At 40.9% G+C, this 12,133-nt stretch overlaps 1 protein-coding gene across 2 annotated transcripts in view; it reads left to right on the top strand.

Moving 5' to 3' along the window:
* The window catches only part of met (MET proto-oncogene, receptor tyrosine kinase), a 67,226-nt gene extending 60,331 nt beyond the window's left edge, over positions 1 to 6,895 (top strand). For both annotated transcript variants that reach the window (XM_086027357.1, XM_086027356.1), the window contains 5 exons: positions 398 to 579; positions 1,217 to 1,326; positions 1,770 to 1,935; positions 2,060 to 2,196; positions 4,873 to 6,895. In XM_086027357.1, the coding sequence (XP_085883483.1) occupies positions 398 to 579; positions 1,217 to 1,326; positions 1,770 to 1,935; positions 2,060 to 2,196; positions 4,873 to 5,167 (890 nt within the window). In that variant the 3' untranslated portion in view covers positions 5,168 to 6,895. The remainder of the gene's footprint in view (positions 1 to 397; positions 580 to 1,216; positions 1,327 to 1,769; positions 1,936 to 2,059; positions 2,197 to 4,872) is intronic.
* Positions 6,896 to 12,133: the final 5,238 nt, after the last annotated feature.

A 12,133-nucleotide genomic window follows, 5' to 3' on the forward strand; every position in this document is an offset into this window, starting at 1 on the left:
GCACATGTCCCACTTCTGCATGCGCCGCCCCGCCCCTGATAGATAGACTGGAACTTCGCGCTTTAGAGTGCCTCATTGTTGTGCAATGGAAAAGACCCATGATGACCCAGTGGGATGTATTCCGGCCTCCGCAAGCTTTAAGCAGATATATTTTTGCGGCTCGTGTGTAGCAATAAGAAAGATGCTGGATGAAGTAGCATCCATTTTTCCGGGTCATAGCAGTCGTTGACATTTGAGTGGGGCGTGGTTTCAACGCATTCAGCAGAAAGACCCAAGTGATGGAGGAATGTTGTATTTCCTGAGCCATCATTTCACGCAGATGGACTGACCCGCTTACAGAGGTGCTTACTTTTTTGGCCGTCCTGTATAAACCCCCCCCCCTCCCCCCACCCCAAAGGCATCACGGACTTGGAGGAGGTGACCCAGTTCCTGAAGGAGGGCATCATCATGAAGGACTTCAGCCACGCCAACGTGCTGTCGCTGCTGGGCATCTGCCTGCCGCCTGAGGGCTCACCGCTCATGGTTCTGCCCTACATGAAGCACGGAGACCTGCGCAACTTCATCCGCGACGAGGGCCACGTAAGACTAACAGCAGGGGTTTTCCGGGCTCAAATTGAGCCAGAGGCGCTACCACTCGCAGCATTTGCCCCCTCTGGCTAGCTTGCTAACATGGTCTGAACATATCGATGCCATGTAATGAAAAAGAAAAGCCGTTTTTTATTTGATAGTTTAAGCCTTAAAATACCCCTTCCACGTGCTTTAAGTACATTAAAAGCTTTCAAAACGCAACTTTTCAAACACATTGTAAATGTATTTCAATGCAAAAGAAAAATGTATGTGGTTAACAGAAAACAAAGGAACCGTGACAGCTCGGGATGTTAACGATTCACCGAAGCCCCGATTCGATTAGGTTTTCGATTTTCAGTTCCCGATTTTCGATTTGATTCGATTTTTTAAAAAAAAATCACTACCGTGCTTGTCTCTGCGCGCTAGTGTGGCGCTGCAGCCATCCACAAACGCAATACACGATGATGTTTGGCGCAAAAGCATCATTTCATCTACACATTCAAAATGTGCTATGCATCCGGAATGAAAAAAGACATCATTTTCTAGGTGAATTTAATCAACTCGATTTTTCGATGAATCGGAGCGAATCGATTTTCGATTAATCCTTGCATCCTGACTTCTCACTGATTGGTCCGTTGCTGTCCTGCAGAACCCGACGGTGAAGGACCTGATGGGCTTTGGACTTCAGGTAGCCCGAGGAATGGAGTACCTGGCCAGCAAGAAGTTCGTGCACAGGGACCTGGCAGCCAGGAACTGCATGTGAGTCCACAGACAGCATTGAACATCCGACCCGTAGACCAAAACTGGCCCACCAAAGAGTCCGGTGTGGTTCATAAAGGGAGTTTTCCAAGTGTGAACATCATATAAAAGATATGAACATTTTTTTTTCAATGAAAGGCAACAATAACAAACAGACTCTGACAACTACTATACAAACGGGCGTTTTGAGTGGATTGGACATTTTTTACAGCCCGTTAATTCAGAGTCACTTGGTTCTGGGTCCGTTAAAATCAAGATTCCACTGTATATGAAAAATGCTTATTTTGCTATGTTGTATTCTTTTGTTATAGTTTTCTGAAAGAAAAAAAAAAAGAAAAAAATGACTAAGGAAATTGTTGTAGGAGGCTGGCAATATATGTTAGGAAAGCGCACGCTGTAAATGTAAATGTTGACGTTCGTTTCGTTTGCTTTTGTGTTGACAGGCTGGACGAGAGCTACACGGTCAAAGTGGCCGACTTCGGGCTGGCGCGCGACGTCTATGACAAAGAGTACTACAGCGTCCACAATAAGAGCGGCGTCAAGCTGCCCGTCAAGTGGATGGCGCTGGAGAGCCTGCAGACGCACAAGTTCACCACCAAGTCTGATGTGGTACCAAAACAACATCAAATTTATACTGGAAAAAAAAAAAAAAATCTTGACTTAACACTGTATTTAAAGAATGTATGAATTTCATGTCTGTTAACACTTTTTTTTTTTGGCGTTTGCTCTACAGTGGTCTTTTGGCGTGTTGCTATGGGAGCTAATGACCCGTGGGGCGCCGCCCTACTCAGACGTCAACTCATTCGACATTACCGTGTTCCTCCTGCAGGGGCGCCGCTTGCTGCAGCCAGAGTTTTGCCCCGACTCCCTGTAAGTGTCATCCCGCTCACCCCTCTACACTGACAAAATACTACAAAAATACTACAAAAAAGGTCAAATAGTGGACCCCCGCATGCTCATGGTCTGCCAACTACCGATTTGCCTTTTCACAGGAGTTTTTTTATTTTGAAAAGCAGCAGCTGTTTTGATGTGGAAAATTAGCCATATATACCCACTTATTCAAGATTTTTTTTTCTGGCTGAAATTTCAAATAACTAAGTTATTTGAAAAAAAAAAAAAAAAGTTTTATAAAGCATAAAAATGCATCAAAACAAGTAACAAATACAAACAAGTTACAATTAGATTATTGCACAATAAATGAGGGTTGTGCATAGTCTAAAAAAACATATATATTATAGTTAAACAGATTTCTACAGGGACAATGCACTTTTTTTAATACAAAAAAGAAATAAATGAAAAAAAAATACAAGTTGATTTTATAAAGTTTTTAAAAGTTTAAAAAGATGTCAAAGTTGGGGGGAAACAGAAAAAGAAAAGAATTCAATTTAAAACTGATCAAAAGCTTTTAGAAAAGAAACAAGTTTTAAGTGTTAAAAAAATGCAAAATAATATAATGCATATGAAAATTTTAAAAAAGAAAAACGAAACATGTTTTAAAAAAAAAAAGTACATTTATAAAAAGGTCTTGAAAGTTTATAAAATAAAATAAAATATGTTTAAGTTAATTTTTAAAAAAAGAAGCTTTACAACTTTAAAAAATGATGCAGGACAGTGAAAAAATGAATTTAAAAAACAGCTTTGAAAACCTTTCTTTTTTTTATGTTTTAACTTTGAAAAAACATGCCATTTTCGGACCTGTCAAATGCTGGTTATTGCGTCATCGCGCAAGGTATAACGAACACGATCATTATTTCTCTGAAAGGCTCTCATCAAGACCTCTAATTTGAGGTACAATTCGATGTGATTTATCAAAATCACATTTCTGACCTTGCTCCAAGGGAACGATTTGAAATCATCTCAGAGCAAAGACACCATGTGATGAACATCAAGTGTTGCCACTGCCGATTTGTGTGCGTGAGAGAGGGGAAGCAAACACTCAAAAACACGCGGCATGAACCAAACGTGACATGACCCCTTTTTCTTACCACCACTGCTCCTGGAAATCGGATGCCGGCTTTCTTTCCCTCTTTGTGTTTCCTTATCTTAACCCGTTGCTTAGCGCCCATTGCGGCAGCATTCCAGCCGCCCTTGTCAGGAAGGACCATCAATCAGGCAAAGTGTCATAGCCAGCGGAGATTTGCAATGTATCTTCCCTTCTCTGCCCTTCTTTTTATTTTTTTTTTATTTTTATTTTTCTCCCCGCTCCTGTCCTGTTTTGACGACTAGCGTTTCCTGACACACTGAAGCGAAACCTGATTGAGACAATCACTTTTGGTTTTTTGCACTTTTAACAGTTTCAACTTACGTGGAGCACGTATTTTTGGTGTACACGGCACATATTAGCCTTGTATTAGTCACATGGATCTATAGTCAACGTAATGTATTGATCTCTGGGCCAACAAAACATTGACAAATGATGTTGGTGGTGCCACTGGAAAGCCCGGCCCTGAAAATGTAGAGACATGAGGGAAAATTTAACCTCAGTTTGACCTTTCTTTTTAAAGTTATTTCCAACCATACTGATCCATGCACAGCCAAAACACCCAAATTTCCAACTTGAATACTTGCCTGACATTGTACAAGGATACGTCCGGTAGTGTTTGAAAGCCCAATTTTAAAAAAATATGACACTATACGTCAAATTCATCCTTCCGGTTAAATGTTATTTTCCAAACGATAACAATCATTGAACTACCCAAACCCCCCAATAGGGAATATACTGTATGTCGCAATATTATAGAAAGGCACGGGTGGTGTCAGAAAATCCGACCGCATCCTGGTACGAGCTACCGTTTGAGTGTAATTTGAACTATAATGATCCATGGTTCTGCCCAAACACCCACAATCCCAGCTAGTATACTTTCCAGTATCGCAGAAGGACAACGGGGGCGGAACCGTTGGAAAGCCCAACCCCCAAAATTATGTCAGTATAAGTCAAATTGTCCCTATTACCTTCCATTGACGGTTTTTCCATCTGTAATGATCAATGGACTGTCAAAACACTCAAATTCTCGGGTAGTATATTGCCCGACGTGGTAGTGGTATAAGGAAAATTCATCCCTGTAAGATCACGTGATCAAAAATTGTCTCAAACAGTAATGATTCATGGACGTTGAAATTCTAAGGATGGAAGGAGGATACCGTTAGAAAAAAAAAAATATGGCAATGTAAGACAAATTTGTCCTTCCATTGAAAGGTTTTCCGACCATAACTATTCATGGGCTGCCAAAACACCCAAAATTTTGGTACTTCCCGACAGAAAAGCACGGATGGTACCATTGGAAAGCCTACCTTTAAACATGTTTTTTTTGGAATTGAGCCCCCAAAAGCTTTAGCAACATGAAATTTGGTAGGCATATCTATCATGAGAAGACCCACAAAAAAGTCACAAGAAATCAGCCAAGATGTCTTGAAATCTGCCATTTTAGGCTCAGGTCTCCCATTTCCAGGGGTCCTTCAAAAACATAACCCCCCCGCCCGCCCCACACCCCCCCCCCCCCATCTACTCCCCACTTCAAATCGAACCCCTGCCGTCTTCCTTTGCAGCTACACCGTGATGGTGGAGTGTTGGCACCCGAAGCAGGAGCGTCGTCCATCCTTCTCCGACCTGGTGTCCAGCATCGCAAATATATTCTCCAGCTTCAGCGGCGAACACTACGTCCTGCTCAACACCACCTACGTCAACATCGACAAGATGAGCCCCTACCCATCCCTGCTCGCCACCACCGACCCGACCTCCTCTTCCTCAACTTCCCCGTCGTCATCCCAACCTTCCACCTCCACCTCGCTGACGTCACACCCGCTCCTGTTTTGCCACCACGAGCGGGACTGTTGCGCCTGAGGATTACGAGGAAAGAACTACTGTGTGTCCCAACACTGGACAGAGGACAAGCTCTTAATGTAAATAGGTTGTTGATCGTCTCAAGTTTTTTTGACTTCCCGGACGTTATGGGGAGGAAATCGGAAAGCCTTTAAGGAGGAGTGTTCCTTTGTTGTTAATGTGAATTTTGTTCAATGAAAAAAATGTTGCAGCTCTTCAACAAAAACGAGACAAACGTCAGTGGTTCATCTTATCAAAGACTTTTTGGACAGTTTGTGGCTTTTTCAAAATTCAGCTGCTGAAGCAAGTGTCACTTAGCAACGTGAAATTTGGTAGGCGTGATAGACTTGCCTAGTAGTAGACCCCCAAAAAAAAAAAAAAAAAAAAAACTCAGGAGGCTTTGCCCGGAACCGTACAGGAAGTCTCGGTATGAGGTTTAAAAGAAATCAGTTTCGGCTGGTTTCCGTCATAGATGATGTTTTGAAAATTCAGCACCTAAATTCAGATATTTGGTAGCTGTTTCCATCACGAGGAGACCCACAAAAAAAAGTCTCAAGAACCCATGTCCCAAAATGCATAGGAATTCTGCCAGTTTGGTTTGAAATTTTAGGCTTATTTTGACCATTTCCAGCGGTACATCAAAGGCAAAATTGACCTGTAGACTTTGTCAGATTGCTAATAAATTTAAGGCATGTACATTAGATAGATGGGTGACCTAAATTGTGGGAAAAAAATAAAATAAAAACTATCATTGCATGTGGCTGGAACGTGGCAGCAGAGTGTGATGACTCGCTATTGGTTTGGTAGCAAACCCCAGAATTTTTGCAAAATTCAGCCCCCAAACCAGGTTCACTTATCAACATCAAATTTAGTTACTATGTCTATCATAAGTAGACCCACAAAAAAGAGCGAGGAGACCATGCTCGAAAAGACAAAGGAAATCCGCCATTTCGGTTTGAAGTGGACATTTTAGCCTCATTCTGACCACTTCCAACATAGTCTCAACTCATGATTTTTTTATTTGAAAATCCAGCCCCGGGAGGAAGTGTTTCTTACCAACATAGAATTTTGGTAGGCATGGCGACCATTAGTAGAAAAAGTCTCAAGAAACCATGTCCAAAAAGACAAAGGGAGTGAGCCATTTTGTTTTGAAGCAGCTATTTTTAGGCTAATTTTGGCCACTTCCAAGGGTCTCCCAAAGACAAATTCTTCCTTTCCTCTAACATATTTTAAGCACGTATACTTGACAGATGGACGATACGTTATAGCAAAACATTGTATTTCATTGTCATAGCGTCAAAATGACCGTTATACTTCAAAATCACACAACACCTTCCCATACAGCAGATTGGCCAGAAATGAGAAACCAACACAGAATTTCCAAGATTAATTGTAAATTGTAAAAAGAAAAAAAACCCGTTTTTTTAGTGGCCGCATCGACAGACTGAATGTTTGCTCTGAGAAAAAAAAACAAAAAAAGTGTCTGTATTATATTTGTAGCGGCGACACAATGACTATGAACTCACTGCCATGTTGTAAATAAAAATACGTCGAGTCATGTTTAGCCTGGCGTTAGCCACTTTTATTGTGGAAAAAAAGCGTATGCAGACAATGTGTTTTTTTTTTTTAGTGTGTGTGTGGGTGTGTGTGTGTGTGTGTGTGTGTGTGAGCGAGAGTGACAAAACGAGCCCGGAGGTACATGTTCATCTTCTTACGTGATGTTATAAATAAAGCCGCATCAGTTTCCTACGTGCATGCTTTGCTTGCTCTAATTGAACGTCTTGCACGAACACACATGTCCCCCAGGTGAACGCATCGCACTCTCGTGTAATTACACGCGCGTGAGTTATGGCCACTGTCATTCTTTTCACAGCTGTGGGCATGAGAGAAACATACAATCATACACTGACAATCATACAGGTGTGAGGGACATAACACAAACATCCGAGCGGTTGTCGGGCCTCAAATGCCTGCTGGTGCGTTCACATGAGCGTCCTTTTCCTATTGGCTGGCGATAACCTCTGACCTCCCGTTGACCTCTCTTGACTTACGACCCCGCAGCTGCTGTCTAGACAGTCCCCATCACCAGAGCCATTTCTGTTTGATTTGAGTGAGTCATGACCCTTTTTTTTTTTTTTTTTTTTTTAAGACTGTTTGGCTGTTGTCTGATACATGTTTGACATGTACAGGTATGTAATGACATTTTTCATAATTCAGCCCCCGAAGCCACTTTGACTTGGCAACTTCAAATTCGGTAGGGCATATTTATTACAAGTAGACACCACAAAAAGGCGTTAAGAATCCATGCTAGAAAAGACTCGGAAGTCTGCCATTTTGGTTTTTTAATCAGACATTTTAGGCTCATTTCCAAGAAATCTTCAAAGACAAAACTTGTCCGCTCCGTAGCACCTACGGGAATGTTTTTTAAAAAATTCAGCCCGTTTCACTTAGCAACATGAAATTTGGTAGGCATGTCTGTCATGAGTAGACAGGCAAAAAAGTCTGGAGAAATGTATACCAGAAAAGAGGACGGCCATCATTTTGGTTTGAAGCTGACATTTTAGGGTCAATTCCAAGGAGGCTTAAAGTGGAAGTCAACCCAAAAACATTGATTGCAAGAATATGTCCTATACAGCCCCACTAGTTGAGACAAGGCATTCTGATTAATAGTGTGTTTGTGGAATATGAGTTAAAGCGCAAGTCAACCCAAACATATTTTTTTCAAGAATATGTTCCCAGCAGGCTCACTAGTTGAAACGGGGCATTCTGATAAATATTGCTTTTGTGGAATAAGTGTTAACCCACTAATTTTTAGCCATCTCTGGGGGGCGGCCATTTTGTCTTCTGTCGACTGAAAACGACATCACAACTACTCACAACGACCAATCATGGCTCAGATTCAGAAAACAGGTCAGCCGTGATTGGTCGTTGTGAGCAGTTGTGATGTCATTTTCAGTCGACAGAAGACAAAATGGCCGCCCCCCAGAGATGGCTAAAAATTAGTGGGTTAACACTTATTCCACAAACGCAATATTTATCAGAATGCCCCGTTTGAGCCTGCTGTGAACATATTCTTGAAAAAAAGCATCATCGGGAATGTTTTGAAAATTTAGCTCCTTGACACTTGAATTTACATAGCGATTTGAGACAAAGGGGTTTTAGTCTAATTTTGGACCATTCCCAGGAACTCTTTAAAGACAAACTTGTCGTTGAGATTATGCCACAAAGGTATTCAATTTTAACATTTAACTCTGCCACCATTTCATTGCAGTTGTAACCATAGAACATGCGCCACACCACTGCACTCTTTGAACCCAGCTTCAGCAAACATCCTGTTGGACAGTATTCAAAATCAATATGTTCTCCTTCCAACAGTTTGCAGATGATGTGAAGAAGATAAAGCCCTTTTACGGAGGCCTTCACACACAATGAGCGATGACAACAGAGCGATGGTCGTCATCCGAGTGTTGTTTACATGGCCGCGCAAAGCCGTTAGCTAAACGCTCAACTCCGTTACACCTATGTCACATGATCCTCATGGACACGCCCACTCCAGTTGAAGAAGAGCAACAACAGGTTTGTGATGCACTCGCCCACATGCGTAACTATCTGCAAAGAAAACAATGCTGTGTGCTTTTATGTGTTTATGAGGAGGTATGCCAACCTTGCTGCGTTCACGACTTCTGTGAAATCTGGGGAATCAAAGTCGAAGCTTAAGGTACAAACTTGAAATGCAGCGGTCAAATGTAAACAAAACAAAAAAAGCTGACAATATTTATTCTTTAAGGCCGGAAAAAACATGCTGTGTTCAAGACTGCTGGGAAATATGGGAATTGCACTTGTTTGCTTATGAGGTCCAAGCTCAATTCAAATGTAATTGAAAAAAACATGCCTGACGATTTTACTCAGGGAAAAAATGCGTTTGAATGTGAATATGTTGCACATTGCAATATATTCTGCTACACTACAAAATTAAATGATAAAACATGAGACAGGTACGTACCAAAAGATAATTTGGGGGGAATTGATATTGTATAGTTTAATAAGATACAGTAATCTACTAGTGCGAAGTGGTAAAGTATGATTCGGTATAATATGATAATAGTATTAATATGATATGGTTTAATATGTTATGGTACTAGCAGGATAATGTTGGGTTTATTAACATTTTCATGATACCATACAAAAAGATACAGTTTGATATGATACATTACGACTTACTCTGAGAAGAAACTACATCATTCCCAAACCCATTTTTTTTCCTGGCCAGAAGTTGGATATTTCCCACTTTTCATTTTCCTGGAATGCAGCATGAGGAACTCTGTGTACTTAATAGAATGGCTGATGAAGTCGACCGTAATGGAAACCTGTGGAACAAAGCACACTTGCCGAACTTGATGAGCAATGAGTCCCTAATAAATCAATTAGGATACCGTTTCATACGCACACACACGCACACACACACACACGCACGTCGGCACGCTGTGTTTCCGTGTTATCATGAGATAAAGCCACCAAAAGAATGTCAAGTAACATTCTGACCTACTGAGTCAACGTGCACCCATTCTAAGCTGTTAATGGGCTTTGGCATGAGAGAAAGCAGGGAGGCGGATGGCACCGAGTGGTAACACACACACACACACACACACGCACACACACACACACACGCGCGCGCGCGCGCGCATTCTCTCACGCACGCACATTCTCTCTCTCACACACGCACATTCTCTCTCGCACGCGTACACACACACACGAACACGTGCTGACACACTGCCCCCTGTTGACAGACTGTGCATGTGCAGGGAATTCTTTATTTCTTGGGCTATTACGTTCCAGAGTGGTTACGGTTATGGTTTTTATTTGACTGAACCCCACTCTAGGATTGTATATCACATGTTATTGCACCGTGTCATATTTTTTTTTAGCATGTGTGCACATTATATCGTATCATTTCATATCGTTTCAAATCGTATTGTATGACGTATCGCATGGCATCACATAGCATTGTATGGTGGTATCATATCAGTGCATCACACCACATTGCATGCATATAGCGGTACCGTATACTAGATCCGACCATATCTTATTGTATCGTATCGTATATCCAAATTTTTCGTATCACATCGTACTTCACTTCAGCATTGTACTGCATTGTAGTGCACCATTTCTTGTTGTTTTGCATCTTATCACATCACATAGTATCCTATCGTATCTCACGATTCGCATCGCATGGAATGCATTGCATCATATCGTGCTGTATAATACCAGACCTTATTGCATGTTATTGTATTGTCACATGTCATATTTTTTACTGTGTCATATCGTATCATATAGTATTGTATGTCATGTACGGATCATAAGTGTTTATTTTTTATCTTTTCATAGCCTACAGTGCATCGTAATCGTTGTACATGCCAGAAACTACCATTTCAAATGGACTGCATGGAATCATATCGTATAGTGTATCATATCATATCATATCTTATGGCGTCATATTGGATTGTACTTCACTGTTCTGTACTGGACACTATTGTACGGTGTCATTCCATACCATATTGTTTTAATCACGTGATATTGTATCATATTGTTTATCTGTGAGGCCGACATTCACGTCAACAACTGACATTGTTTTTTTTGTTTGTTTTTTTTCCTAGTAGATGCCATTCGAGCAGCTCTTCTCATGAGGTCAGCTTACATTCCTCATGTGGGCCCGTCTGATTTTCCACACCTGAATCTTTCCACCATCACTCATCCAAACGTGTAAAAAGGACAGGGAGTGTGGGCACACGCAGCCAGGAATTCCACGGGAGTGCGGTCAGAGTCGGAGCCCTGATGAGAGCTCATATCTTCTCATAACTTTTCATATCTACTTAGAACCTCTCGTATCTTGTCAAAGGTGAGACACGCAGACAGACGAAGTGAAGCTGGGACTACTCCCACTATTGTATGAATATTTTGATTATTTGTTGGGTGGTATCATACAGTACTAAACTTCATCTTATAATACCATATATTTTATCATATCCTGTAGTGTAGCGGAATGCATTGCGTCATATTGTGTATCGTAACATAGCGCACTGCACCACACCGTACCGTATCGTATCATATCATATCCCATGTACCATCCCACACTGTACTGTAATCATACCATATGGCGAGTTTTTATCGTGTCGTATCACGCAGTGCCAAAAACCGTAACTTATCATATACATCATATCGTATCATATCGTTTTGTACAGAAGCAGAACGTATTCGTATCATATCGTTTTATGTTATACCGCATCAGAGCATATCGTATTGGAATGCGTCATATGGTATCACATCATATTGATCTGATTAGCTCATACTGTATCGGATGATATCGTAAGCCGCTGCGCCATGAATTAGCAATATTACTGCACTGTATTTTGGCCGTGTAATGGTGGAGTTTATATTCTTCCATATGTTGGCATATTTTAGAGTAGCAAATGTATTATGCCATATTGTGTCACCGTATCCTGACGTACCACAACCTAACTTGCTGTATTTTATCATATTGGACTATATCTTACTGTACTATTGATACTGTACAGGCTAGTGTATCCTACTACACCTAAACACGGATGTCCAATTTTGGTTTTTTTTTTCACATTGGTGGGACGTCTGTAATAAGGAGACCCCATTAATGTAAAAATGAAAAAAAAAAAAGGTCATACGTGTTTTTCACAGGACAGCAACGATATGTTTTATTGTAATGTATCATACAGCACCAAACTATGTCACATGGAATTTTTTTGTATTGTATTGCATATCATATGGTATTGGATCGTACAATCGTATTCTGTTGTATTACAGTACATTATATAGTATTGTTTCATATTGTATTGTATCGTGCCACAAACCAGACCTTAGCGTATTTTATTGTATCATATGACTGTATAATATTTTGCACCTCGTCATATTGTATCACATAGATTCGTATGAAGTTTGCTATTAAGCGGAAAACAC

Source organism: Filicampus tigris, chromosome 4, assembly GCF_054856515.1.
Source record: "Filicampus tigris isolate MCC_2025a chromosome 4, RoL_Ftig_1.0, whole genome shotgun sequence".
Lineage (NCBI taxonomy): Eukaryota > Metazoa > Chordata > Actinopteri > Syngnathiformes > Syngnathidae > Filicampus > Filicampus tigris.